General features: G+C 37.5%; 13 protein-coding genes across 13 annotated transcripts; 7 read left to right on the top strand and 6 right to left on the bottom strand.

Annotated features, from left to right (window-relative positions):
• Positions 1–141: 141 nt before the first annotated feature.
• RHIMIDRAFT_185825 (uncharacterized protein) lies at positions 142–357 on the bottom strand (the record flags this gene model as incomplete). The annotated part of the gene is made up of 1 exon (XM_023605859.1): positions 142–357. A coding segment is annotated over one exon (216 nt), but the record flags the coding sequence as incomplete, so codon positions are not given.
• A 648-nt stretch (positions 358–1,005) lies between these two features.
• On the bottom strand, positions 1,006–1,170 carry RHIMIDRAFT_186110 (uncharacterized protein; the record flags this gene model as incomplete). The annotated part of the gene is made up of 1 exon (XM_023605864.1): positions 1,006–1,170. A coding segment is annotated over one exon (165 nt), but the record flags the coding sequence as incomplete, so codon positions are not given.
• Positions 1,171–3,244: 2,074 nt separating this feature from the next.
• RHIMIDRAFT_291717 (uncharacterized protein) lies at positions 3,245–4,432 on the top strand. Its single transcript, XM_023613834.1, has 4 exons — positions 3,245–3,466; positions 3,521–3,615; positions 3,672–3,910; positions 3,967–4,432. Exons 2-4 carry the CDS (start codon positions 3,521–3,523, stop codon positions 3,999–4,001), a joined length of 369 nt encoding a protein of 122 aa, XP_023466918.1. The 5' UTR covers positions 3,245–3,466; the 3' UTR covers positions 4,002–4,432.
• Positions 4,433–4,472: 40 nt separating this feature from the next.
• Positions 4,473–6,171, top strand: RHIMIDRAFT_237227 (acetyl-CoA synthetase-like protein; the record flags this gene model as incomplete). The annotated part of the gene is made up of 2 exons (XM_023608721.1): positions 4,473–4,791; positions 4,847–6,171. The coding sequence occupies 2 exons, from the start codon at positions 4,473–4,475 to the stop codon at positions 6,169–6,171; spliced, it is 1,644 nt and encodes a 547-aa protein (XP_023466917.1).
• A 132-nt stretch (positions 6,172–6,303) lies between these two features.
• On the top strand, positions 6,304–8,306 carry RHIMIDRAFT_237226 (fumarate hydratase precursor rhizopus oryzae; the record flags this gene model as incomplete). Its single annotated transcript, XM_023608720.1, has 10 exons — positions 6,304–6,393; positions 6,461–6,540; positions 6,589–6,745; positions 6,809–6,879; positions 6,932–6,947; positions 7,010–7,113; positions 7,163–7,526; positions 7,586–7,864; positions 7,921–8,061; positions 8,124–8,306. The coding sequence occupies 10 exons, from the start codon at positions 6,304–6,306 to the stop codon at positions 8,304–8,306; spliced, it is 1,485 nt and encodes a 494-aa protein (XP_023466916.1).
• A 162-nt stretch (positions 8,307–8,468) lies between these two features.
• On the bottom strand, positions 8,469–10,292 carry RHIMIDRAFT_237225 (polyadenylate binding protein; the record flags this gene model as incomplete). Its single annotated transcript, XM_023608719.1, has 4 exons — positions 8,469–8,625; positions 8,675–9,607; positions 9,656–9,968; positions 10,025–10,292. The coding sequence occupies 4 exons, from the start codon at positions 10,290–10,292 to the stop codon at positions 8,469–8,471; spliced, it is 1,671 nt and encodes a 556-aa protein (XP_023466915.1).
• Positions 10,293–11,454: 1,162 nt separating this feature from the next.
• On the top strand, positions 11,455–12,382 carry RHIMIDRAFT_251270 (SH3-domain-containing protein; the record flags this gene model as incomplete). Its single annotated transcript, XM_023610816.1, has 3 exons — positions 11,455–11,950; positions 12,010–12,085; positions 12,145–12,382. The coding sequence occupies 3 exons, from the start codon at positions 11,455–11,457 to the stop codon at positions 12,380–12,382; spliced, it is 810 nt and encodes a 269-aa protein (XP_023466914.1).
• Positions 12,383–13,020: 638 nt separating this feature from the next.
• Positions 13,021–14,592, bottom strand: RHIMIDRAFT_281672 (uncharacterized protein). The gene is made up of 6 exons (XM_023613012.1): positions 14,164–14,592; positions 14,044–14,115; positions 13,902–13,989; positions 13,599–13,851; positions 13,496–13,549; positions 13,021–13,441 (listed from the first exon to the last, which is right to left on the bottom strand). The coding sequence occupies exons 1-6, from the start codon at positions 14,454–14,456 to the stop codon at positions 13,293–13,295; spliced, it is 909 nt and encodes a 302-aa protein (XP_023466913.1). The 5' UTR covers positions 14,457–14,592; the 3' UTR covers positions 13,021–13,292.
• Positions 14,593–17,464: 2,872 nt separating this feature from the next.
• Positions 17,465–18,554, top strand: RHIMIDRAFT_281623 (uncharacterized protein). Its single transcript, XM_023613011.1, has 3 exons — positions 17,465–17,871; positions 17,925–18,319; positions 18,367–18,554. Exons 2-3 carry the CDS (start codon positions 17,956–17,958, stop codon positions 18,468–18,470), a joined length of 468 nt encoding a protein of 155 aa, XP_023466912.1. The 5' UTR covers positions 17,465–17,871; positions 17,925–17,955; the 3' UTR covers positions 18,471–18,554.
• On the top strand, positions 18,465–18,923 carry RHIMIDRAFT_130035 (uncharacterized protein). Its single transcript, XM_023605534.1, has one exon. The coding sequence runs from the start codon at positions 18,575–18,577 to the stop codon at positions 18,821–18,823; it is 249 nt and encodes an 82-aa protein (XP_023466911.1). The 5' UTR covers positions 18,465–18,574; the 3' UTR covers positions 18,824–18,923.
• Positions 18,924–19,596: 673 nt separating this feature from the next.
• RHIMIDRAFT_130045 (putative PEP8-vacuolar protein sorting/targeting protein) lies at positions 19,597–21,328 on the bottom strand. Its single transcript, XM_023605535.1, has 10 exons — positions 21,217–21,328; positions 21,009–21,152; positions 20,886–20,958; positions 20,662–20,818; positions 20,447–20,611; positions 20,293–20,399; positions 20,170–20,238; positions 20,059–20,118; positions 19,901–20,008; positions 19,597–19,846 (listed from the first exon to the last, which is right to left on the bottom strand). The coding sequence occupies exons 1-10, from the start codon at positions 21,226–21,228 to the stop codon at positions 19,812–19,814; spliced, it is 930 nt and encodes a 309-aa protein (XP_023466910.1). The 5' UTR covers positions 21,229–21,328; the 3' UTR covers positions 19,597–19,811.
• A 1-nt stretch (position 21,329) lies between these two features.
• RHIMIDRAFT_130022 (S-adenosyl-L-methionine-dependent methyltransferase) lies at positions 21,330–22,661 on the top strand. Its single transcript, XM_023605532.1, has 4 exons — positions 21,330–22,035; positions 22,089–22,166; positions 22,218–22,431; positions 22,481–22,661. The coding sequence occupies exons 1-4, from the start codon at positions 21,701–21,703 to the stop codon at positions 22,550–22,552; spliced, it is 699 nt and encodes a 232-aa protein (XP_023466909.1). The 5' UTR covers positions 21,330–21,700; the 3' UTR covers positions 22,553–22,661.
• Positions 22,662–22,776: 115 nt separating this feature from the next.
• Positions 22,777–23,961, bottom strand: RHIMIDRAFT_237219 (3-isopropylmalate dehydrogenase; the record flags this gene model as incomplete). Its single annotated transcript, XM_023608718.1, has 2 exons — positions 22,777–23,420; positions 23,478–23,961. The coding sequence occupies 2 exons, from the start codon at positions 23,959–23,961 to the stop codon at positions 22,777–22,779; spliced, it is 1,128 nt and encodes a 375-aa protein (XP_023466908.1).
• Positions 23,962–25,188: the final 1,227 nt, after the last annotated feature.

Genomic DNA, 25,188 nt, shown 5'->3' with positions numbered 1-25,188 from the left:
ACCGGTGTTTGCAGAGTGCCAAGAAATGCCAACCATATTATTTAACATAGTGCTATCATTTGTAGATTGGGTATTGCTTTGTTGTTGTTGTTTGTTCATAAAGTCGTGTGATGGTTGCTGTCGTCGACGACGATCTTCAGTCTTTTGATGAGTTTTCGTATGTTGTGATAAATTGTCCGATCGAGAAAATGTTTTATGACAGTTGGGAAATGTACATGCAAATGGTCTTTCGAGGGTATGAATGCGCATATGACGTTTAAGATGTTCTAATCGCTTGAAACTGCGTTGACATTGGTTGACGGGACAAATATGAGTCTTTTGTTGGTTGCTAGAAGAGGATGCACGTCGACTGGTTGAAGCGCCTGTAGTGCGCATGTTGGATGCTACGGGAGAAGAAGACATTGTCGTGGCAGGCACAGTATTGGTCACAGGGCCAACAGAGTAACTAGGGTAACCATAGGGATCTCGGTAGCCATTACCATTGTTAGCAGTAGAAGCATTAGGTGAGGTTACCATGGAGCCCATGTGATAACCAAATTGATTGTTTCGATCATGCTCATCAGAAGCAAAGAAGGGTTGGTTATGAACCTCATGGTTGAGCAAGGAGGGGACATGAGATGAGTGTAAACCAAAAGCAGGCTGATTAAAATTGCGTAATGTTTGACTATAAGTAGCATTATCCTGTGGCATGTGAGAACGAGAAAGAAAAGTATAGGTATGTAAGGAACTCACCTCAGCAGAGTAGCTTGGACGATGATGATGGTGATGATGATGGTGGTGACCATAAATGTCAGGGTATCCCATATCAAATGGTTGCTTTGCAAAATAATTGGCTTGAGTACGGTCATCAAATACTTGAGGAGCGCTTGTGATGCTCGGATTAGGTGTACCGACAGAGGCAACAACAGCTGCAGCTGTGGCAGCGACGGCAGCAGCTGCTGCAGTGGAAGCATCAGAAGAGACAGAAGACTTTTTTACAGAGTTCTTTTGTTGATGGTGTTGTTGCTGTTGCTGTAATTTCTTGGTGTGAGTACGGTAGTGAGCATGAAAGTTATCAGATCGACTGAAACTTTTACCACATCCAGGGAAATGGCATACATGAGGTCGCTTTCCAGTGTGAATGAGCATATGACGCTTAAGGTGTTCGTATCGCTTGAAACTCCAGGTACAGAAAGGATATTTGCATCCGTGCTTGTGCTGAGTGGTAGGGCCATTCAAGTGAGCACGGGAGCCTCGACGCTTGGCTGGAGTGGTATTGTTCGCTGTAGTGGACTGCATCGTATCGGCAGATCGATCGTCAAAAGCGGATTGTTGAACTGCGTTGCTGTTGCTATTCATCAAAAAGTCATTGGGAGGACAGCGCGAGTTGACAACGACAGCAGCGGCGACAGCAGCAGAGTATCCATTGGAATCGTCCATGGACATGGCTGAACAAGAACTTCTGCGGAATGCGTCTTGATCATGCATTGAGGATGGGTGTGAAATGTTTGTGCCGAATCCAAAAGGGCCTACATCAACAGAAAATTTACGCTTAAACTGCATTGAGTCTAGCAAGACAGATGAAGGAGAGACAGCTGGGGTGAGAGGAGGTGACATGTTTTGATGGTAAAGTGGATGACTGTTCTGCATACTGTTGAAGGTGTAACCAGCATTAGAAGGAGGAGGTAAAAAATTGTTTGAATAAGGCGAGATATTTTGTTCTTTAGTATCAGTATTAGTGTCAATAAAAGATGAAGTTGAAGGTGGAGAAGGTGTTGCGGCTTCGTCTAATTTTGGAAGCTTGTCAATTCCAGGTAACTTTTCAGACATTAATGAGGTGCTGTGTTGGTCGTAGTTGGTTAGTAATTGATTATTCATAATGAATAAAGTAATTTTTTTGGTTTAAGGAAAGAAAGAAGAAAGAAGAAGATATAATGATAAAAAAGAGAGCCTATTTATATTAGAAGCAAGTTAATAAGTAAAAAAGGCAATAGATTGATCGACTATATAAAAAATCAAGGGGAAGGGGAGGGAGAGAATAAAAGTTTAGGCTTTTTTTTTCTACAGCAAATCCTTCTCGCTCTTGTTTTGTATATTTGCAAAAAATATGGTAGCAGTAGAGGTTGGTAATAAATAAAGCTTGCTAATTTAAGAATTAGGGGTAGTATTCTAATAAAAAGGGGGTGACTAAAGACATATATATACTCCTATATTCATGCATTAAGTATGAAAATAGAGCAGTAATCATGATTTATTTTAATTGTTAAACTAGAATAGATATAAAATACTTTAATATCTAGAGTGATAAAAAAGTGCCTTTTTGTTATGCAACAAAATAACATTTATTGGTAGAAAACTGCATTCCCCTAAAAGAATGTTTAGGCTAATATATACACGTTCTGATTGCTTTAGCAAATGTCTTTTCTCTCTCTCTTTTTTAGGAGAGAGCAGGAAAAAATCAAAGGAGATTCCGATAAAATAGGACGCATGACCTCGTGTAGGAATAGAGATAGAGAAAAATAGAGGCAGAGAGAGAGAGAGAGAGAGAGAGAGAAAGGCTCGCTTTGGCTTCTTCTTTTTTTATCTTCTCCTGTTCAAATTAGGTTTTATTATTTTCCTCCCTTAAATTTGGTATTTTCCAAAAAAAGATGTACACATTAAGCATAGATGTCGTTTACTTTGCCCTTCTCCCAAAATACGTTCTCTAGCCTCCCTGTTTTTTTATACTCTCCCTCTTGTATACATATACACATTGATCTTTTGAAAAAAAGACTCCAAAGGAAAAAAAAAAAAGAGAGATAAATTAGCTATCTGACAGCTAAATATAGAGAAAGAAAAAGAGGAATTTTATGCAGATAAACAATAATGAAATGTAATGAATTTCATTATTATCAATAAAGCTGATATTTTGTCTGTAGCTTAGATAAAATGCTTTATAAATATTGTTCTAAAGAATGTACTCTCTTGTATGAATTGCCCAATTTAGAGAGGGAATAAAAACGTGTTAAGCTTTCTTCTATTTGACATACAATCCATTCTCACTAATTGCTACTGGAGAAGATAAAGGCTTGGTTAGATGCATAGTTGGCATTAAAGAATGCTCACAGTTACAAATAAGCATATATTTTATTCTATGGGAGCATTCCTGGTTTTATAGATTACAGAGTCTATTTTTACATGTGCATTTTCACTTTTTAATCTTGTATGGCTATTGCTGTCAACTTTCTCCCCCCCCCTTTTTTTTTTCTGTCTTTCTTACCATTTTATCTAAAGGGAGCCGTGATATGATATATATGCTTCAACCAGGTCGTTTGTCATACCCATCATGGTTGTCATCCAATTTATCCACATTAATTTCCGGACCGGGAGGTGGTTATTTCAACCACCGCTCCGAGCATTGTTTATTTCAGTATGAGTTTTTACTATAGAAAAGGCAACATGGCAGGAATCCTATTAATCCTTCCTTTTTGTTAATCCATTCGTTACAGTAAGTCAACTCTATCCCATCCATCCTTCATTTATTCATTACGTGATTTAACAGATGGCCAAGGATCAAAAGACCCCCAAGCGTTCTACCCTCGCTGATGTTGTTACTCGTGAATACACCATCCACTTGCACAAGCACGTCTTTGGCAGGTAGAGCACCTCATTAAACTTTTTATACGAATTGTCCCCATTAACAACATTTATAGATCTTTGAGAAAGCGTACTCCTGCTGCCGTCAAGGCTGTCAAGGCTTTCGCTCAAAAGGCCATGGGTACCAAGGATGTCCGTCTTGATCCCGCCTTAAACAAGGCTCTCTGGTCTCGTGGTGTCAAGCACATCAACCACCGTATTCGTGTCCGTATCGCTCGTAAGCGTAACGATGACGAAAACGCTAAGGAAAAGCTCTTCTCCTATGTTAGCTACGTTCCCGTCAGCACCTTCAAGGGTAAGTTTTGCTGAAATATCTTTAGAATAGTAATGATTAACGTTTATATGTTATAGGTCTTGAAACTCAAGTTGTTGATGATGAAGCTTAAATGATTAAGTATAATAAATGATACTTTTCAGCATCTTTACACCTGTCTACCTTTATATGGCTGGGTTAAAAGAGGGGGGATCGGTCAATATGGAATATATGTATATACGAGTTTTCTAAGGAAATTGTCCAGTCATTCTAAGATGAAACTCGGTTTACTCTAGACAATGAATTCAGTGGATAACAATGATGAGAAAGTTTACATGATCCACGTTTTTAGCTGTCATTCTGTCTTTTATTGATGTGCCAATGAAGGATAAAAATAGGATTATTAAATGAAGATCTACCGTGACTATTTTGGTAACGATGTAAATGAGAGAAGGAGGGGGATGGTGAAGGGATGATATAGTATTTCATTGTAGGACTGCCAACTACTAATTTCATTATATCCAGATTCTATGTATAAAAGCCCTCTGTTTCCCCCCCCCCCTTTTTTTTTTTATAAAAATAAAATAAAAAATAGACAGTGCTTATGCAGGCCAAATCAACATCACAAGACTGTCCTATTGCTGTTCCTGAGAGTAAACCAACAGCTGTCGTTCCGGGTAAAGTGTCCCTTTTTGACATACTATTTACGGAAACATACAACAAGACACCACCTGGTCAAGTCATTTATGCAGAAGCAAGTAATCCAGAAATTAATTTAACCTTTGAACAATTGAAACATCGCGTGCTTGTATGTGCAGCTGCCCTAAAGAATAGATTTGACTTACAGCATGGTGATGTTGTTGGTATATGTTCTCAGAATAATACTATATATCCCATCTTGTTTTTTGGATCCATTGCAGCAGGTAAAGATCGGCACAAATTATCATATCAAGATTATTCATTTGGGGGCGCATTTAGGTTGTGTTGTTGCTCCATTACGTCCTTCAGGCATGCTATCATCCGAAGAACTTGCTAATGATATTGCTACTGTTGTTCCTAAACTACTTTTTATTCATCAGTGGGAGATGCAACATACACTCACTGCTCTAGGGCGATCTGGCATTCCTAAACCCCCTATTTTGTTGCTGAATGAACCTAACGAAAAAATAGATGAAGCCCATGCAAATATGCCAACGGTAGATGCGCTTTTTTTCTCAGATCAACCAGCACAACCTTATCAATATACAAATGAGGAGCTTGCAAGCATCCCTTGCTGTCTTTACTTTACTTCAGGATCTACCGGCAGATCCAAAGCTGTCATGGTCAGTCAAAATGCTGTTGTCAGCCAGTTACTTTATATTGCGGGAGCTGTGCGACGTCAATGCAACAATTTGGTATTTACAAACTTCTCGTTTGCGAGCTCCTTTGGCCTGTACCTGATTTTTGGTATCTGCAGTGGAATGACATCTTATATTCTTGGCAAGAATGAATCGACACTTGAAGGTCTTTGTGCCGCTGTTGAGAGGTTAAAGATCAAAGCAGTTGCTATTCCCCCAGGTATAGTTAATCTTTTGGTCAAGAGTAAACAAGTAACAAGCCGATATAATCTGTCTTCTCTTCAAAAGATATATTTCACTGGTGGTTTTGTGGATATATCTATCGTAATGCTTGTGAGGCGGACGTTGAACGTACATTGTATCAACTTGTTTGGAATGACTGAATCGTTGGGTATCTTTGTAAACAATGAATGTTACACACTTGCTGGCTCTGTTGGTCGTTTATCTAGGATTGCGTCTGCACGTATTGTTAATGAGAAAGGAAAAGATGTGCCTGTTGGAGACATTGGTGAATTACGTATAAAGAGTCCCTCTATGACCATTGGATACTACAAGGATGCCCAGGCTACAGCTGAACTCTTTGATGAACAAGGATATATGATAACTGGTGATATTTTTAGAATGGACGATCATGGTCTATTTTACTATATCTCACGCTTCAAAGATTTGATAAGGCAACCCTATATTAATATCCATGCAACAGAAATCGAATCGGTGATCAACAGACATCCAAACGTTGAAGATTGTGCTGTTGTGGGTGTCTATTCTGAAGAACATGCATTTGAATTACCGCGGGCCTATGTGTCTCTGATCGACAAAGGCAATACGAACAAGACAGTTGAAGAAATACATGAATATGTAAACTCACAGCTTCCTTCATATAAACAGCTTTCTGGTGGAATATTTATTATAGATTCTTTTCCAAGAACTGGTTCTGGAAAGATTAAACGCTTTGAACTTACATAAAAATAATGCAGTAAAGTCCCATGAAAAAGTCCGACATTTACATCTTTTACTTTCTCCACCCTGGTCTTTTTATTTATATTTTCGGGGAAACGGTTTTAAGTCCTATTTTTTTTCTTTTTTGTATTCTTCGAAATGTTGCGTTCCTCTGTCTTCCGCATGATGAGCCAAACTACCAACTTGAACCACTCTACTCGTCTCTTCAGCAGTGCTTCTGCTGTCTTGGTAATTGTTTTGTATTTCTTTATCTGATAAGAATTTGTGTTCCTGACTTTTTTTTTATGGTAAATAGCAAAAGTTCCGTACTGAACGCGATACTTTTGGTGACCTTCAAGTTCCTGCTGACAGATATTGGGGCGCTCAAACTCAAAGGTAAAACAAGTTGCTCTAACATAAAAGCAGAAATGTAACTTTAAAAAGATCTCTTCAAAACTTTGATATCGGTGGTCCTGGTGAACGTATGCCCGAACCCTTGATCCGTGCTTTCGGTGTTCTCAAGAAGGCCGCTGCCACTGTTAACATGACCTATGGCTTGGATCCCAAGATTGGTGAAGCTATTCAAAAGGCTGCTGATGAGGTGTGTGTGGATATGGAATTACAAACAATATGAATATTATTAACACCATGTGCATAAAAACAGGTCATTGATGGATCTTTGATCGACCACTTCCCTCTTGTTGTTTGGCAAACCGGTTCCGGCACTCAAACCAAGTAAGTTTCGTTGTTTGTGAGATATTAATGATGACTAACCTTTCTAACATAGCATGAACGTCAACGAGGTATAAATAGATGAATAGAAAGTGGAATGTGTGATACTTACTTTTGTACACCAACTTGTCAGGTTATTTCCAACCGTGCTATCGAACTTCTCGGTGGTGAGCTTGGTACCAAGACTCCAGTTCACCCTAACGATCACGTCAACATGAGTCAATCATCTAACGATACGTAAGCGAGACAAGTCGACATATGGAACTCTATTTAACCTTAGTTATAGTTTCCCTACCGCCATGCACGTTGCTGCTGTTGTCGAAATCCATCATCGCCTCATCCCTGCCTTGACCACCTTACGTGACGCTCTTCAAGCCAAGTCTGATGAATTCAAGGATATCATTAAGATCGGTCGTACTCACTTGCAAGATGCTACACCTTTGACCCTCGGCCAAGAATTCTCTGGTTACACCCAACAATTGACCTATGGTATTGCTCGTGTTGAAAGCACCTTGGAACGTCTCTACAACCTTGCTCAAGGTGGTACTGCTGTTGGTACCGGTCTTAACACCAAGAAGGGTTTTGACGTCAAGGTTGCCGACACCATTGCCAAGATCACTGGTCTTCCTTTCAAAACCGCCCCCAACAAGGTAAAACTATTGTAGAATATAAAAGAGAGAGAGTATTGATCCTAATGCTTTATATATAGTTTGAGGCTCTTGCTGCCCATGATGCTATTGTCGAAGCCCATGGTGCTCTCAACACCGTTGCTTGTTCTCTTATGAAGATTGCCAACGATATTCGTTATCTTGGTTCCGGACCTCGTTGCGGTCTTGGTGAACTCTCCTTACCCGAAAACGAACCTGGATCCTCCATTATGCCTGGTAAGGTCAACCCTACTCAATGTGAAGCTATGACCATGGTCTGTTCTCAAGTCATGGGTAACAACACTGCCGTCTCTGTTGCTGGCTCTAATGGTCAATTCGAGGTATGGTATCTCTATTGGACTATGGAGAGTATGTTGCTAACTTTTTTTTTTAATAGCTCAATGTCTTTAAGCCTGTCATGATCAAGAACTTGCTTCAATCTGTTCGTCTTCTTTCTGACGCTTCCGTCTCATTCACCAAGAACTGTGTTGTTGGTATCAAGGCTAATGAAAAGAGAATTGAAAGCATCATGAACGAGGTAAATTTGAGTTTTTAAAGTAAACAAAAAGAGAAATATATTAATTTGCTAAATATGCACAGTCCTTGATGTTGGTCACTGCTCTTAACCCTCACATTGGTTACGATAAGGCTGCTCAATGTGCCAAGAAGGCTCACAAGGAAGGTACTACCTTGAAGGAAGCTGCTCTCTCTCTTGGTTACTTGACTTCTGAACAATTTGATCAGTGGGTCAGACCTGAAAACATGATCTCTGCCAAGGATTAAGTATTAGACTCTTTTGTAATTATATTAAATAAATGGAGAGGTACTCTGGAATAAGTTACCGTCATCAATAAGCCTTAATTTATCTGTAGAGCGTCAAATTTCTTTGAATGGTTTTATTACTGATTTTCCTTATTATTGCAACTCAATAGTTTAAAAATAATTTTACTTTTTAGAGAGGTGTTCTTTGAGGACAGCAGCAGCTTCTTGTACTTTGCCAAGCAATTCGTCCTTGTCTTCAAGCATATGCAACAGTTCATTATTATCCATTTCTAACAACATGCCAGTGATCTTGCCAGAGTACTCGGGTTCATATGTGTTGCTACAAATAAAGTCAGTGGGTTGGGTTTGGTTGTTTGTTTAATACTTACATAATAGGATACAATCTCTCACCAAGCATCTGCTTTTGTACTTCAGCTGGAAAAGACGCTAAATCCTTTGCATTTAATGGATGAAGAGCAGGTTCAGCGACTGGCATAGGAGGTGCAGGCCTTGCTTGAGCAGGCATAGGAGGTGCAGGACGTGGCATGACTGGGTAAGCTTGGCCAGGGAAAGGTACAGCTGAATAAACAGGACGAGCAGCAACCATGCCAGGAGGACCGTACATGTTGGGAGCGTACACGGGAATGGGGTTAGGGTTCATTCTTTGCTTTAGTTGAAAGAGCTGAGCCATCTGAGAGCGACGGTCTTCTTTACGTTGAGCGATTGCTACATAAATTGGCTTTGTGCCTATGATACGACCATTTATCTCTGTTACAGCGCGAGTAGCTTCTTCAGGAGAAGTAAAACAGACAAAGCCAAATCCACGGCTCTCGTTTGTCTCAGAACGCATAATCTTGGCAGAGGTGATCACGCCATATACGGAAAATATTTCACGAAGTTGGTCATCGTCAACATCATCATCCAAATTCTTTACATAAAGGTTGACTCCTTGATATTTATTCAACTTTTCCATCTTGGCATCTTCATATTGACGTCTCAATTCTTCTTCACGTTCACTCTTCTTTTGTGCTCTAGAAACGTACAAATTTTGCCCATGGAAGTCGGTTCCATGGAGCTCGTCTACAGCTCTTTGAGCATCTTCATGCTTTTCAAAATTTACAAACCCAAATCCTCTTGATACGCCCGCATTATCCTTGGTGATCAAGCAAGATGTAATGGCCCCATATTTGCCAAATAGCTCTCGTAATTCTTCATCGCTAACATCCAATGGTATATTCTTGACATAAACATTGGTAAACTGAGCACGGAATCCTTCAACTTTTGATTGGCGTTCCTTTTTGGGTATATAAAAACCGACATAACTACAAACAAGGTTAGCTTATAATACTATTTACTTGAGACTCATTTACACTTTTCTGTCATTCAAAAGCATTCCATTCACATTAGCAATTGCCTTTTCAGCAAATTCTTGACTTTCATAGTGAACAAAGCCATATCCCTTTGACCTTCCCTCTTCATCCAGTGCAATCTTGCAAGACAAGATGTTCCCAAAAGCAGAGAATGTGTCATGAAGCGCCTTGTGATCAATGGTTGGATCCAAATTCTTTATAAAGATATTACCAGCATTGGTCTTGCGTAAGGCAGGATCACGCTGTGACCACATGATACGGCAAGAACGTCCTTTGATCGAAGAGTAATTAAGAGCTTCAATTGCCTTTTCAGCTATAAAACCATAATTTAAACGGGACCCCCTTTCAGTACAGCCTGTTATTTTTTACCGTCGGATATTCTGTGATAATTGACATAAGCATAACCTAAGCTTCTTCTCGTGACAGCATCTCTACAGACACGAATGCTAGAGACAGGTCCAATCATGTTGAACATTTCAAATAGCATAGCTTCCGTTACAGAAGGATCAAGATCACCCACATATAATGAGCCTGAAGTAAAGGATGCCGCAGAAGAATGCTCGGGAGGTGAAGACAGATGGGAGGAACTTTCTGTGAGAGAAGTATCAGCTGGAGAATTGCTAGTAGCCATAAACATTTTTTTTTTCTTTTAAAAGAAAAAGTCAAGGAAAGAAAGAAAGAAAGAAAGAAAAAAATTAACGGTAAAAAGAATGCGTTTATTTGATTTTCCTCACTTATAATAACAAAGTATGCATAAACATAAAGTCGAGACAATGATAACAGAGCCCCTTTTTCTAAACTGACAGCAGCTTATTCTTTATAAATTTGATTTTTGCTGTTCAAGATATGACTGATATTGTTCCCTCCATATTTTGCCAATTACATAGAAAGAAAAAGAGAGAAAGAGAGAAAGCAAGACATTAACATTTTTTACCCCTCTCTTTTTCAAGATGCCTAAGCTTACTCTTTGTACAAAAGGTGAATGTGTATGTTTTGATATCATGCCCTATTCTATTCTATTCGGTCATCATTGCACATACTTTGCATTAAGGGTTTTGTTTAAGAGATAACACATGATAGGACTTTGATTTATGATCAATGAGAAAGTATGATAGGAAATATAAATAGTGTCAATATATAACTATTAAACCTGCTCTAAAAGCAAAGAAATAACTTAGTCTGGCAACATTACTCAATTCTGATAATATTGATAATTTAGATATGAACAAGAAAGGACCGCCCAACACTGATAAAATATCTTTACGCATTACATTCTCTAATGCACTGATAGCCACAAAGGAGCAGTAATGATGCCGTATAGAGAGACTTTCTAGAAGATCTCTCCAAGGGTTTAAAATACAGTAATAGCAGCGATTGATAGATGGCTGTAGTTGGTTGAAAGACGTACAATATCCTTTTTTTTCTTGTGTAGTTGAGAATTAAACCATCACAACTTTCTGGTCTACAGCTATTTAGTTTTAATGTGATAATTTATAGCTCTTGCTCATTTCATGGAGGTATCTGTAATTTCTCTATATAAAAACGTTTCTCATCTTTGTTTTTCATGGGCTACCATCGCACTCGAGTAAAGAATACAAAGCCATTAAAAGGTACCAAGATCTTTTTGCATTTTATTAAATGAGTATTTCTTATGAGCATAGTTCTCTTCCTTTGAGAGTAAAAGTAACTGAAAGAAACAGCTGATGAACAATAAATCTGAATTTAAAGCCATTGACTGCTATTTAAATCGTGTTTTAAATTTAGTCTGTTTTCTTTCTTCTTTTTATAAACAAAACAAAATGGGTGAAGAATCGAATATACAGGCTGCAAACTATATATTGGAGTCAATCATTAGAGATTTAGGATTCTTAAAAGATAACAACTTTTTACCACATCAAACATATCAGGAAGTCGTTGCTTTACTACCCAATCATATATCTGCTGTGGATGATACCGTTCCTAGACCTCCTTTACCTTTACGTAAATCAAATTCAAACACTACTACACATCAATTGACTCCTCCACAACCAAGAGAAGTGAGCAATGGTCCCAAGTTGCCTGTCAGACGTACAAATGATTGGTCACCTCAGCCTATAGCCATGCCTTTACCTGTTGTTAATGCTAGACAGCTTGAACCTGAAAAGGTTCATACAACTCCTCCTCCTCCTGCCTATGCGGAACAGAACAATAGCAATGTGATTGCTACTGCTGAAGCATTATATGATTACCATGGGGATGACCCTACTACTGACTTATCATTTAAACAAGGAGACATTATTGAAGTCATCGAATATGGTAAGATGATGCTGAATACATATAACAACGTGTATAGATTTTACAATGATTTATATTAGTGAACGATGACTGGTGGAAAGGAACAACTCATGGCAAGACCGGTATATTCCCTCAAAACCATGTCAAGAAATTACCGTAAGTGCTTTATTTATTTATTTTTTAAAGAGAGCAGCTGGCTCATGCTTTGTAAATAGACCTCCTGTTAAAGCAAAACGTCCTTGGACACCCCAGCCTCCTGCTAAACCTTCAAATGATCATCTCTATAACAATAATGCACTTGCCAATAATAATTATAATAATAACGTCCCCTCATATCCTGCCACCTCAGGTGCACCCTATGCCTATCCACCACCTCCTACCACTATATACCAACCACCTCCACCAGCACAATCTTATGGTCCACCGATTGTTGCAGTCGCACATGAAGGATAGAAAGAAAACAAGGTTTCCAATTTGACAAAGAAATTTGGTGGACAAGTCGCAAATGCTGCCACCTGGGGTTTTGGTGCCACACGTATGTCCTTTTGCCATTTTTATATAAATTGTACAGCTAATATTTCTATTTTTAGTTGGCAGCAAGGCCGCAGATGCAATCTTTTAATGGTCTTTTTGAAATAAAAATAATTTACTCGACAAACCAATTTGATCTGTGCGATTGAGTACGTCTACAAGACGAGCTACTCTCCTCTTGTTTAAGCAGAATTTTTATTTTCTATTTGTGTGTGTAAAAAGGTTTTCATTTTTTTCCCTCCTGTTCTCGGACATCTGGTGTCTGAGATATATCCTCCTTTCGTTGGACAGTGTACGTACTACCGAGGGCAGCATCTGGTGTCGCTCGGACTTGATTTCCGACTGACTCTGGTGCGAAATGCTTAAGCATTGGTGGTGTTTTTAATTCGAAATACTGATTTTCAATCTTTTCCCAATCCACATTGTCGCCTTCTTTCAATACCGTGTCTTCACCATCTACCAGCTTCGAACTTTGAGCCCTTTTTCGATAGATTATAAAGATAGTAGCACCTATCGCAATGGCCAATAGATTTTTTTTTTGGATAATGACATTTACTTACGCCAATGATGACACCAATCGCAATACCAGCTTTTGCCCCAGGAGACAGAGAGGGAGATGGTGGAGGAGTTGTACCATTCGTAGTACCAGTACTATTTGTCGTGCCTGTGGTATTTGATGCACTAGTAGGGTTTGTCGTCGCAAGAGTATAAGGATAACTTGATGCTAGTTGCATATTTGATACATCGGTAACGTCTATTGCAAGAATGCTTGTTGCTAGGCCCTCAGTAATCTCACCAGATAATATAAAGAGGGTGTTATTTACAAGTACAGCTATAGTAAAACAAAGTTTATCAACAGGGACCATACATAACAAAACGTACCTGAATGTCCAAATCGCGGTAAAGATAAAGCACTACTCAATGTAACTTGATTCCATGTATTTGTTTCAATGTTGAGTGTAAAAAGGTAGTCAGAAACAGCTGATTTGAAGCAGAAGACGTCAATAACTTTATCAAGGATGGACAATTATATACCTCTATTTGCAGAATTTGCCCCGCCAAATAAGATAATATGCTGAGAGTTAGGAGCTGAATACTTGTTAAATCAGAGCATATCAAATAAAGAAGGAATACTAACCCATTGTGCTAGTATGATACACTCTGCCTGAAGGGAATTTGTCTTCTGGCGCAGTGTAGTTGCGAATATTCCAATTTCCATTTGCTGTATTAAATGTGTATCCCCATGATAATTGGGAAATAGACGGTTGTATAGCACCAATTATTTCACCACCAAGATAATATATAATGCCTGACTTGGGATCAAGGGCTGCTGTATGAAAGATTGGAAGTGCACTAGGCACATTGTTTTGAGGACTAAAGTAACTCCAAGTCTAATTTAATGCTGATAAGCATCCTTTTTACAAAATGTATCCAACATTACCTTGGATGTCGTATTGAAAACGGTTAGATTTGTAAATCCTGGAGATCCTGTGACCTTAGGTGCTGAAGCTGCATCAGCTAAGAAAACGCTAAGCATAATCTTGAGTTAGGAATACTGATATAAAATCAATATAGTTTCGTACCCTGTTGTGCCTCCAAAGAAACCAATAGTATCCATAGTAGCTGAAGGTAGATTTGTAGCAGTTCCTCCCCAGCTGTAACTTGATTAATAAAACAATCTCATCTCGATACCTTATGCCTACATTTTTGTACCGTTCGACGGAATATAAGGTGTCAGTCCTTGCCAGGTTTTTTGAGATACATCAAATAGAATCGTGTCATTCATCATATTTAAACCATTGCCGCCTTGAAGAATAATTTGATAGCCGTTTGGTAATGTTGCGATTTGACAGAACCCTCTTAGCTCAGGGTCAAAAGCATTGCTAGAACGTGCATCCTGCCAACTGTTTGATATGGTATCGATAGATGTAGGAGTCGTGAATTCTAAGTTTAGTGTGTATATAGTTGGATCACCACCCCAAATGTTTGGTTCCATTGTCCCAGTGCCTCCAAAACAACGTATACTTTTATCATTTCCATAATGGACGTATCCACAGCCTGAAGTATAAAAGATTTATTATGCAGTTGGCATTCATTTTGCATCACTTACGAGGATATAAGCGATCAAAATAATACGCTGTGGTCAAGTGTATAAAAAAATCAAATATTGTACAAGTGATTAATAATATCCCAGATATTCGCATTTTTACAGGAAAAAAAAGCTGATTTATCACCACTTTATACTTTCTAACAACTAAAGTGTGACAAAGGCTGTGCCAGATTGCTTATAAATTTTAAATAGTTAGAAATTGAGGCTTTTGTATGCTTTTTATAGGCAGTTAAATATTGATAATTAATAAATATGGCTTTTTTGTCAGTTAACAGTAGTGAAAGCTGATGGAGAGAAAAAGAAGGAAAAAGCTTATATTCTTTTTAAGTAGTCTTTTGCTACCGTCATTTGGAAGCACCAAAATTTATTCGTACTACGTTTTTGTGGCTTTTTTGCATTTTCAGGCCACTTATTTTAGAGCGGATCAGATACCACTGCCAAAGAGGCAAGACCTAAGTACCATAATTCAATCACAAACCTTTGGTTCATAGTCTATTCCTCCTGATCGCATTGGTATTATAGCCATACTATACATCAATAAAAGAGAAAAAGAAAAGTTGGGTATATCATAATGTGCATGTGGCCTACTAGTATAAGGGATAATAAAAGGGTGTCTGTTCTAGAGCTGATTCGATATCGTTTCCTCAGTCAGCATCGGTCTGTTTCTACGAGATAGATAACGCTTTTACAAGATGAATGACATAAAAAAGAAAGAATTAAGTAAATGATACAGTTTTCCCGTTTTTAAATGTTGTTTATTCAGTACATACAGGGAAGGTATGTAACGTCGATAGCTGTACCCATCTTTCTTTATATCTCTTCTACAACTGGATGGGATGCATATCTCTAATCTTTCAAATGATATATTGATAATTGTCACCAAAATATACACACCAAAAAACAAATTCTTGTAAAACTATGCTTTGCTATGACAATTAACAAGTTCCAAGAACAATTATTAAAACATGTAGGCGTTGACCTAAGATGATCACCATTTACGCATGGTCAGCTAAATGTCACTTTTTCAAGAGTCAATTCTCTTTCTGGCATCTCAGTCCTCCTGCCAGAAAGCTCTAATACAACCAACACTGTTGTTTACCCAGAATGGCTTATTAATTATATAGACATACCCATTTTCTTTGGAAAAAGGAGCTACGATATAGTCCCATTGTGTCATCGGTTATGAACATTCCAAAAACAAAGAACTCTCTCTCCGATTTTGCTTGTTTGATTCGATAATGAAGCTGCTTTCTCAATCTCTCCTCCAAGCGGGCTCTGTCCTTTTCTTGCAGTCGCACGTCGGTTCCACTCGCTTTAATTTCTTTACTGCCTAACTCTTGATTATTGCTATATATCAAAAGGTCATCCGTTGACAATTTTCCACTTGTGTTTTTGCTAGCTACAGGGGGCTTCTCCTTATGAAAAAGATGAGAATTGAACGATTTTAAAATAAAGGAAGACATACTAAGCGATATTGACTTTTGATTTAGAATTGAAAACAAATGTTAGAAGAATTGATATATTTTGTACCAAATGATCAATTTCAGATTGCTTGTTATTGTTGTTTAGAGGTACTCTGTCCAAAGTTTCAGTTAAATTAATTAAAGAGGAGCCCAGATTGCGCTGAAAAGGTCTTCTTCCATTGGAGAATCATTTGGTTCAAATGAAGATGGAAAGTATTCCTTTATTACTATTCTGGACTAAAAGAAATTGTAAATTTCTATAAATTATATACACGTATTTATGAACTTACTCTTCTCCATTTTCGTATTTCATTGTACGTTTGGTCAGAAAAAGTATAGGGCTGAAGTAAAAGTTCTTCAGGGCAATTATCGTAATACTTGAAAAGTACACAAACCACGATAGTGAAAAGCTTTGTTGGGCAACATCATAGGTAGTATCTGGAGGCAGCGCCGGTTGATCTTACGGTAATACCATTCAATAAAATATGACTAATAAGTGCAAACGCTTACTAAAATAAATTTTAAATAGACGCAATAAGCAGATCAACAGACTACAATGACTTATACGGATTCTTGATACAAGCAGATGGTTTGAAACTTTATGAAAAGAAAGAGTTCTTTAACGATTATCTTAATAGACATCATCCAAACCTTAAAAAAATCATTATCGACAACATATCATCCAGTAGTGTCATTCATGTCTATGACCATAATGAATTATTGAATGAACCAGAAACGTTGAAAGAATTCGACTACAGGAAGAAACCATGCCAACGACCAAAGTAGAAATATTGAAACAGCACAAAGTTCTTTATTTGACCATGTCTAATACTAATCTTTACGTATGAGATTATACTTGACTTGATTACGTGTACCTTAATGAGTACTCTAACATCCTTTAAAACAATCTAGTTTCTTTTTGCTATGAGCTCTTCCTCCCTCACTTGAATAAAAGGATAAAATGGAGACTCATCACGTATTTGCTTTTATTCTACACATCACTCAAGTACTAACAACAACAACCAATCCCTCAGTTCTTGTAATCAAAAGTTTCATTATGTCCAAAATCCATGAGTTGTGAATAAAATTATGACAAAAGGCTTCTCTAGTGTATCCTTCTTTCATCTATTGGCTTGAATATTGTTATCTTCATTCCTTTCAAAATCTTTCACAAAAGCAGGATATTGATGGCACTTGAAGGGATTAATGTAGAGTGATTTGAGAGACTAGCATTGGCTCTGTCGGAGCGACTGAATAACAGATTTAGATACTGTTCATATCGTCAATCAACTTTAAAAACTTAATGACGTTCGATTCATTGTATGGTTCGCAGTAGAACATGCATATTGCTTATTCCCTGAAGATGATTACCATAGTCACAAAATGACGGCTTGAGAAAAGACAATAAAAAAAAAGATCATCATAGTTTTTCTTTGTTTAAACATTTATCAAAACATTTGACAGAATGGTAAACAAAGCCTTTGAAATCACTTAAGTATAAACTATCACAGGCTTCGCTAATTCTAGTCATTAGTGATTCATTTTTCAGAAATTTATTTCGCTTAACTTTACTTTTGACAACGGACTAGAACTGCTCAATCGGATTTAGTTCAGGAAAGCACTAGGGAATATATGCGTATCGATATCCTAGGGAGCGAATATACCTTCCTATATCAGTTGGACTATGAATAGAAGTATTATCCATGATGAGGTAATATCACTTCATTTCTGGATACTTGTCCATTTCATCAAGAATAGGCCTTCACACCATGGCTGATACGGTTGCTTTTACTTTGAAACGCTTTAAATTTCACTTAGAACTTTACAACCGATACCAGGTTCTTGGAGATATACAAAATGATGATCCTCATCTTGCTGATATTCTTGAAAGATAACATAGCGATGCTATTGATTCCGAATGTATGGACGAAAACGTATCTTACCTTGATTTGCCCAACTCTTTTAAAGTGAAATCAGAAGACGTCGACTTTGGATGCGGGAACTGGAGAAGAAGAAAAAAGCTGGAAAGAGATAAAAAGAAAACCGCTGAGGGCCAAACTGTACAGAGCATCGAAAATAACTTATCAAAATTCAGTATACATCACGCTGTTAGTATTGAAGAAATACAAGAAGTCCTTTCACAGCAGTACGCGGCTTATGACATTCTTAGAACATTTTATTACTCCAGCAAAAGAATTAAAGAAGAAAGGACGAAGCAGATTCAACAAAAAAGGTTTAAATTAAGGCTCTGTACTTCAGAACGACAATTCATAGTTGATCAAAATGGTAATAATGCAATATTAAAATCTACAAGAATCTAATCAAAATTTTAGATCAACAATCGAAAACAAAGCCAGTAATGCTCATAGGTGATAAAGGGACAGGCGTTGGTTCAAGAATAAAGGGCTTTCTTAGATATGGTGGAAAAGGAAAGTAAAGGATTCGGGAAAAGTACGCAAACGTGTGCATAATTGATGAACACATGACCTCACAAACCTGCCTGTATTGCTTTTCAAAGCTCGACCATCCTATACAAAGAAAATGGAAAAAGGAAGACAAATCAGTTTGAAGAGCAAAGGCTCTCTTTTATGTAGAAATCCAAAATGCGTCATAGTCAAGAACAACAAAGCATCCAAATCAAGAGATTCTCTTTCTGCTTTAGCAATTGGCATTTCTGGACTGTGCAAACTCTTGTTTAGGCAAACTCTTCCTGTATTCTCACCTAGCATCAGTCATTCCAATACTGATTTTATTTCTATTACCCCTTCCTTGCTTAACACAAGAGAATGACAGGGCCATTGCGATGCAAATATTGGGTAAGGATTAAACCTTGAACTCATGACTGTTTTTTTGGTTGGGTTTTTAGAATTTTCGTAAACTTCAATTTTTCCCTCTTTCTCTTATAGATCTTGATCATGTCTGTTCAACAAGGTAAATGACCTATTGACGCATTTAGATGAAATCAGAAAGAAAGAGGAATTATTTTGAAAAGATGAGCCAAGTCATTATTTGCATTGAATTATGCAGTACGATGAATAACAAAACAGCTTTTTATAATAGAACCCTCTTTTTCACCGATTTCATCAAAGAGGGATTATGGCAACTAAATCAGTAACCAACCTACAATTTTGAATAGGAACTCGTGTCACTTATGACCGTTCTACTCTTTTGGCCTTAGCTGGTAGTCCTTTCGCTAAGCTTCCTCCTGTCAAAATGGCTTTCATTCCTGGTGTGACTAGAACTCCTAATCAAAGTGACGTTGTGACCTCTTTCAGAAAGGAAAAGGACAGAAAGAAAGAAAAGGAGAAGGAAAAGAAGAGATGTAAGTTGCTCTATATCATGCTGCATTCACTTTATTGACCATTTTGTATACAGTCAACCCTTTTGCCCTTCTCGGAGAAGACGAATAAGTACTACTATCTTTATCTTTGAATGATTGTAGATAAGCATGCTTAAAAATAAAGGGGCAATTTTGTGTTTAGGCTTATTTGTAGACGAGAGAGGGGTATTTGTAGGTCAATCATAGAATATTTAGGTCGAGAATTGTTTGATTTGAAAAAAAGAAAGTGGAAGTAATACCTCTTTGAAAGCAATACATCAGGGCTTATGAGAGCTAAAGCAAGTTTAATAATTACTACATAGGTGAAGAATGATGCAGAAATAAGTATAGATTTCGTGCAAATAATAAAAGGGAATCATAGATTGTGTGTTAGATAGCGGTTTTTGTGAAGAAAAAATAATACTCCTAAAATACAGTTTGCAGCATCTATATCTATATTTATTCTTCATCATCTGGTGGATATCCATCATCAACTATATTATGCAAACATTAGAAGAAAGAATAGCCTTGTAACATGACTTTCATACCTTTGCGTCTGAACAATGTAATTTCTTGTTGTTTGAAATAACGACGATTTTCTTCATCAATCAATACTAAATTCAAGTAATATCTAGTCGAGAACTTCTTGTTGACATCTAAAAGCAAAGAGTTTATATAAGCCAATATTCTAAAAATTGCAATTTACCTCTGAATGTAGGTGTTAACTCAAATCCACCAAGGAATAAACGAATAGGAATTGTCTCGCCTAAAGTAAATAAATCAGTAACCACAAGTAACAGCCAAGAATCTGTCTTACCTCTCACAGGTGCACCATCCATTATTTCAAATTTGGTGATAGTCTCGCTTTCGTTATACACATTAGGCACTATATAGCATAAACATGAGTTAAAGAGTAAAGAATAAAAGACCAACACTTTACTTGCACCAGTTGTTTCACGTCTAATGATCGAAAGCTCCATCGTTTTGATCTTGATACGAACTAATAAAAAGTAAATCTTTCCAACAATGACATCCTTCAAATGGTATCTAGGGATATGTTGAGCGTCTTGTATATCAATCAAACAGCCACTTACTTGGACTTGTTATATTCAAATTCGATATGAAGACAGTCTTCAATACCAACTTCCATTTTAATGGAATTATTAACTTCAGTAGGCATTCTGTAAGAGTTCACCCAAATGTCCCTTTCACGAACAATATCAGCCAAGCGACGAGATACTGTGACTCGAACAAAATATCTATTCACATTTAATCTCTTCTAGCACTCTATTCACTCATCTTTTCATACCTTAATTTTACATTGATACCATTATAGCATTCATATTGCTTTTCAACGTTTTTGAATTCAAAGTCAAACGCGGCATTTTGACGCAGCTCTCCAGGAGCTGCAAGCTCTTGAGAGAGAGTCAAAAATTCGTGCGATTTTCCCTTATCATAATAGAGCTCTAATATACATATATATATATGCACCTGTGAGGGCATATAATCAATTCTTATAGTTGTTTTACTTACCTATGCAGCCAACAAATTCCACTTTTATTCCATTATGCTCAATCTTTTTGCCATCTCTCAAGTTTATATTAATCTATATTGAATGTAAGCTGATATTGATAGTTGTCTTTATATTTATCTTGCCTTTCCAGATACAGTTTCACCGTCGAGATATAGAGGATAGCTCTCCTTTCTGTCTTTCTCTACCTTAACTTCCAAATGCTTTCTCTCCTCTTCATTATTAAACTTGACTTCAATGTCCAAAGAGGGAGATAATCCAAAAAGACTCTATATAGTTCATGGTGAGTAATACATTGCTCATATTTGTATGTTACTTATTAAACTAACTAACAGCCATTGACATGTATGCGTGAGTGTGTTTTGTGTTTGTATAAAAATAGAACAGCTGAAAAGAAACTCTTAATTTGTACAGCAGTGAGTTTGGCTGATTCAATCTCCGTTTTTACGTCACGAAATTTCGCCAAAGCCTATATACTTCGCCTATATCTTCAGCTTCCCCTCTTTTAGTTTGCGTACTTCCTATAAATCACAAGTAATGTGTGACCTATCTTCTTCTTGAACTTCTATCGCTAGATTATAAAAGAGAAAGAAGCTGAAGGAAGAGAATTTAAAAGAAAAGAGCACCATTTGTCGCTTTCACAGTTTGGTTATGCCAACTGTAGAAAGGGAGACTTGACTTTAATGACAACGAATTCCTATCAATTGGAGTTTTACCTTGAAACTGTGGTTACAAAAAGTTGCAGATCTTTTAATAAATTAAGGAACCGCACAACTTTTTTTTTTTTTTTCCTTTTTTTGTTGCTTATCTCGGCTGAATGTTTACTGTTGAAGAAGAAGAGGAGAAAAGCATCTTTACTGGTTTAGAGCTGATAGAAGATCGCGGGAAGCAAGTGGAAGCACATGTTGACACTTTGACCTATGAAGGTTTAGAATCACCCATTCTGTTAGCTCAAGACTCGGCTGGGGGATGTGGTGGAATGAAATGGGAAGCAGCTGATGTCCTGATTGATTATTTCATATGGAAACATAAGGAAACATCCGAGTTCTTGGATAACAAAACTATAGTTGAGCTCGGTGCTGGTACAGGACTAGTTGGATTGGCAGTGGCAAAACTATATAGAGCAAAAAAAGTTATTTTGACAGACCAGATGTAAGATATTGACATAGTTTTTCTTCTTCTTTGCCAACACAACATTATAATAGGCCAATGATGAACTTGATGCAGGAAAATATCAAGTTGAACAAATTGGAAGAGAAGATGAAGGCAGAAATACTTAATTGGTATATTATATTGTCAGTCGAATACATCCTATTGACCTATTGACATGATAGGGGCGAAGAGATACCGGAGGGATCCGAACTGCTGGATGTAGATATCGTTTTAGCTTCAGATTGCGTCTATCTTGAAGTTGCATTTATACCCTTACTTGAGACACTATTAGCATTAGCAAAAAAGGATACTGTCATTTATTTAGCTTATAAAAAGAGAAGAAAGGCAGATAAGAGATTCTTTCAATTGGCAAGAAAGAAGTTTGAGTTAATTGAGGTATTATTGTCTTCTTTGTTCTCGAATTTTCCACTCACTTTAAAAATAGGTCCAGGATGATCCAAAGAGAGAAGAATACAATAAACGGGGTTTGCGATTTTACATATTTAAACGAAAATAAACACGACTTGTAGTATTGTAACATTATAAGAAGCTAACCACACTTGTCAAAATCAACTCGACTCTCCCTACTTTAGCATACAAAAGAGCTGAGTTACTGGAAGACGCCATTGAAACAGAGCTCGTTGAATCATGTCTTAAATTAGACCTTTTATTTTTATTTTTTATTGAGCCAAGAATATTATTTTACAAGGATATAAACACAAATATATATAATATACGTTTCTATTGTGTTGCTTTTAACAATTGCACCAAATGCTTACAAATTTCATCACCCATTTCGACAGTGGACTTGTCACCCTTAAGATCGCGTGTATAGAAGCCAGCATCCAAGACCTTACGTACAGCGTCTTCTACAGCAACAGCTTCAGACTCGAAGCCGAGGGAATATCTAAGCAACATAGCAGCACTAAGGATAGTGGCAATTGGGTTAGCAATGCCCTGACCAGCAATATCAGGAGCAGAACCGTGAATAGGTTCATAAACGCCGAGGCATTTGCCTTTGCCATCAGGAAGTCCACTGAGAGAAGCAGAGGGTAACAAGCCAAGAGAGCCCACGATCACAGAGGCTTCATCAGAAAGAATATCACCAAACATGTTTTCTGTTAGAACAACACCGTTAAGACTTGAAGGACGCTGGACCATGGCCATAGCGCAAGAATCAACAAGTTGATGGTCAAATTCTAAGTCAGGAAACTCCTTTTCTAATGTCTCTGTTACCGTCTTACGCCAGAGTCTGGATGTAGCCAAAACGTTGGCTTTATCAACGGAATGGATTTTGCCTGCAGGTGATTGTTTCTTTGCCAAGTGAGCAGCTAATCTTGTGACGCGTTCAACTTCTTCTTTGGAATAAGGAAGTGTATCATAAGCTAAATTGTTATTTTAATGGTGAGCACCAGCAAAATAACTACGCTTTACATTTATACCTTTGCCATCTTCACCAGCTTCCTTTCGGTCACCAAAATAGATACCTCCGACCAATTCGCGAACAAACACAAAGTTAGTGCCTTGGACAACATGATCCTTCAATGGAGAGAGACCGAGAAGGCTGTCAGCAGCAAAAGACACGGGTCTTAAGTTGGCATACAAGTCAAGCTCCTTTCTAAGTTTCAGTAAGCCTTGTTCAGGGCGAGGACCACTTCCGATTTTCGCGCCTGGAAGACCACCAACGGCTCCCAAAAGAATGGCGTCGGCTTGTTTACATGCCTCCAATGCAGAGTCTGGGAGAGGCTCACCTGTTTTCTCCATAGCGGCAAGACCAATGAGCTCATTCTTGAATTCGAACTCGACACCAAGAGCGCTTCCTCTATGTTCTGCCACGACTTTTAAAACCTTGACTGCTTCAGCTACGATTTCAGGCCCAACACCATCACCTGGTAGACATACAATAGAAACTTTTCTAGGAGACATGGATAAAATATTACAGATTGGGAAAAAAGAAAAATAAACTGTAAAGCAAATAGCTCTTATAAAGATGATTCATGTCAACAACAGCCAATCATCTTGCTCTTATATGTATACAAAAGATTCATCTCAAGTCCGACAATCAACGGCCACTTCTTTACACTTTTTGATAATCATTGTTGTAAATTTTGAAGTCCAGCGTGTTCTTTATTGCTACTCTTCATATAAATTGATATTGAAGTAAAGCATTAAATATACTTTGTATATTGTACGTTTTGATCTATGTCATTCTTCCACTTGACACTTTATAAAAAGAAAATATCATGCAAGTGTGTATGGCAATGAGACAAATAGGGTCATTTATTTAGCATACATAAATCACAGAAATAGAGTAAACAATAAATATATCATGACATGGCTTCAAAGACTTAAGCTTGTACTACTCACCATCTATACTTTGCTTCGTAACAATTGCATAGAAATAAAGTACCTGACAGCCTGGCTGGTAGGTTACTCAAATGATGCTAAAAGGCGACATGCATTGATTGGACAAAGTAATGAGCAAATGACAATCATAATTGTTGTCGGCCAATCAAATACCGTTGTTAATTTCTTATCATTGCATTAAACTAAATTTGATTGGATTGACTCACATTGAATCTCAATAAAGGAATAACAAAAGCAAAGGGGCAAAACATATGCTTATGACCACTTTACTTACAAAGCAAAGCTATAAAGAGATAGAATTGATATGCGCTTATGAAAAGTAAACGTATTCATAATGCCCTTACTACGACAGATAGAGTTTCATATGCTTATCAAACTTGGGGGGTAGGATTGACTCATCGCTTCATAGTCCGATCATTGGCTTTTGATTCGTTCCACTTTGATCTTTTTACATAATTCGATCTATGTCACCTATATAAACATCGTCGTTTTCCTTTTTTCTTTTTCTTTACCTTTTCTTCCCCCTTAAAATATCGATAAAATGCTCGCAGCCTCAAGAGCTTCAAGAAGATTCAACAAATTAAAATCATTTACAAGCTTACCTCTCAATAACAACCGAGCTGTCATTTCAGCTTGTGTCCATACCTCTCACAAGTTGAAAGGAGCTGCTGCCTCTCCGTAATTATCATCAAAATTCATATCGTCTTGATATTAATTGAATCATATAGATCCGTTTCAAATACAGATCGATCTGCTGTTGCAACTCCAAAGTCTCCTTCTGCCGTC

Source organism: Rhizopus microsporus (assembly GCF_002708625.1).
Source record: "Rhizopus microsporus ATCC 52813 unplaced genomic scaffold scaffold_7, whole genome shotgun sequence".
Lineage (NCBI taxonomy): Eukaryota > Fungi > Mucoromycota > Mucoromycetes > Mucorales > Rhizopodaceae > Rhizopus > Rhizopus microsporus.
This window is presented reverse-complemented; position numbering and strand designations above follow the sequence as displayed.

Coding starts and splice junctions, on each gene's coding strand:
- RHIMIDRAFT_291717 (XM_023613834.1), top strand. CDS start 3,521: ATGGCCAAGGATCAAAAGACCCCCAAGCGTTCTACCCTCGCTGATGTT. Junction 3,616..3,671: donor CACAAGCACGTCTTTGGCAG/GTAGAGCACCTC, acceptor CAACATTTATAG/ATCTTTGAGAAAGCGTACTC. Junction 3,911..3,966: donor TCCCGTCAGCACCTTCAAGG/GTAAGTTTTGCT, acceptor TATATGTTATAG/GTCTTGAAACTCAAGTTGTT.
- RHIMIDRAFT_281672 (XM_023613012.1), bottom strand. CDS start 14,456: ATGGAACCAAACATTTGGGGTGGTGATCCAACTATATACACACTAAAC. Junction 14,116..14,163: donor CCGTCGAACGGTACAAAAAT/GTAGGCATAAGG, acceptor ATCAAGTTACAG/CTGGGGAGGAACTGCTACAA. Junction 13,852..13,901: donor TTTTCAATACGACATCCAAG/GTAATGTTGGAT, acceptor GCATTAAATTAG/ACTTGGAGTTACTTTAGTCC.
- RHIMIDRAFT_281623 (XM_023613011.1), top strand. CDS start 17,956: ATGGACGAAAACGTATCTTACCTTGATTTGCCCAACTCTTTTAAAGTG. Junction 18,320..18,366: donor ATTCATAGTTGATCAAAATG/GTAATAATGCAA, acceptor TCAAAATTTTAG/ATCAACAATCGAAAACAAAG.
- RHIMIDRAFT_130035 (XM_023605534.1), top strand. CDS start 18,575: ATGGAAAAAGGAAGACAAATCAGTTTGAAGAGCAAAGGCTCTCTTTTA.
- RHIMIDRAFT_130045 (XM_023605535.1), bottom strand. Junction 20,819..20,885: donor GGAATTTGTTGGCTGCATAG/GTAAGTAAAACA, acceptor TATGTATATTAG/AGCTCTATTATGATAAGGGA. Junction 20,239..20,292: donor ACGTGAAACAACTGGTGCAA/GTAAAGTGTTGG, acceptor TATGCTATATAG/TGCCTAATGTGTATAACGAA.
- RHIMIDRAFT_130022 (XM_023605532.1), top strand. CDS start 21,701: ATGTTTACTGTTGAAGAAGAAGAGGAGAAAAGCATCTTTACTGGTTTA. Junction 22,167..22,217: donor AAGGCAGAAATACTTAATTG/GTATATTATATT, acceptor TTGACATGATAG/GGGCGAAGAGATACCGGAGG. Junction 22,432..22,480: donor AGAAGTTTGAGTTAATTGAG/GTATTATTGTCT, acceptor CTTTAAAAATAG/GTCCAGGATGATCCAAAGAG.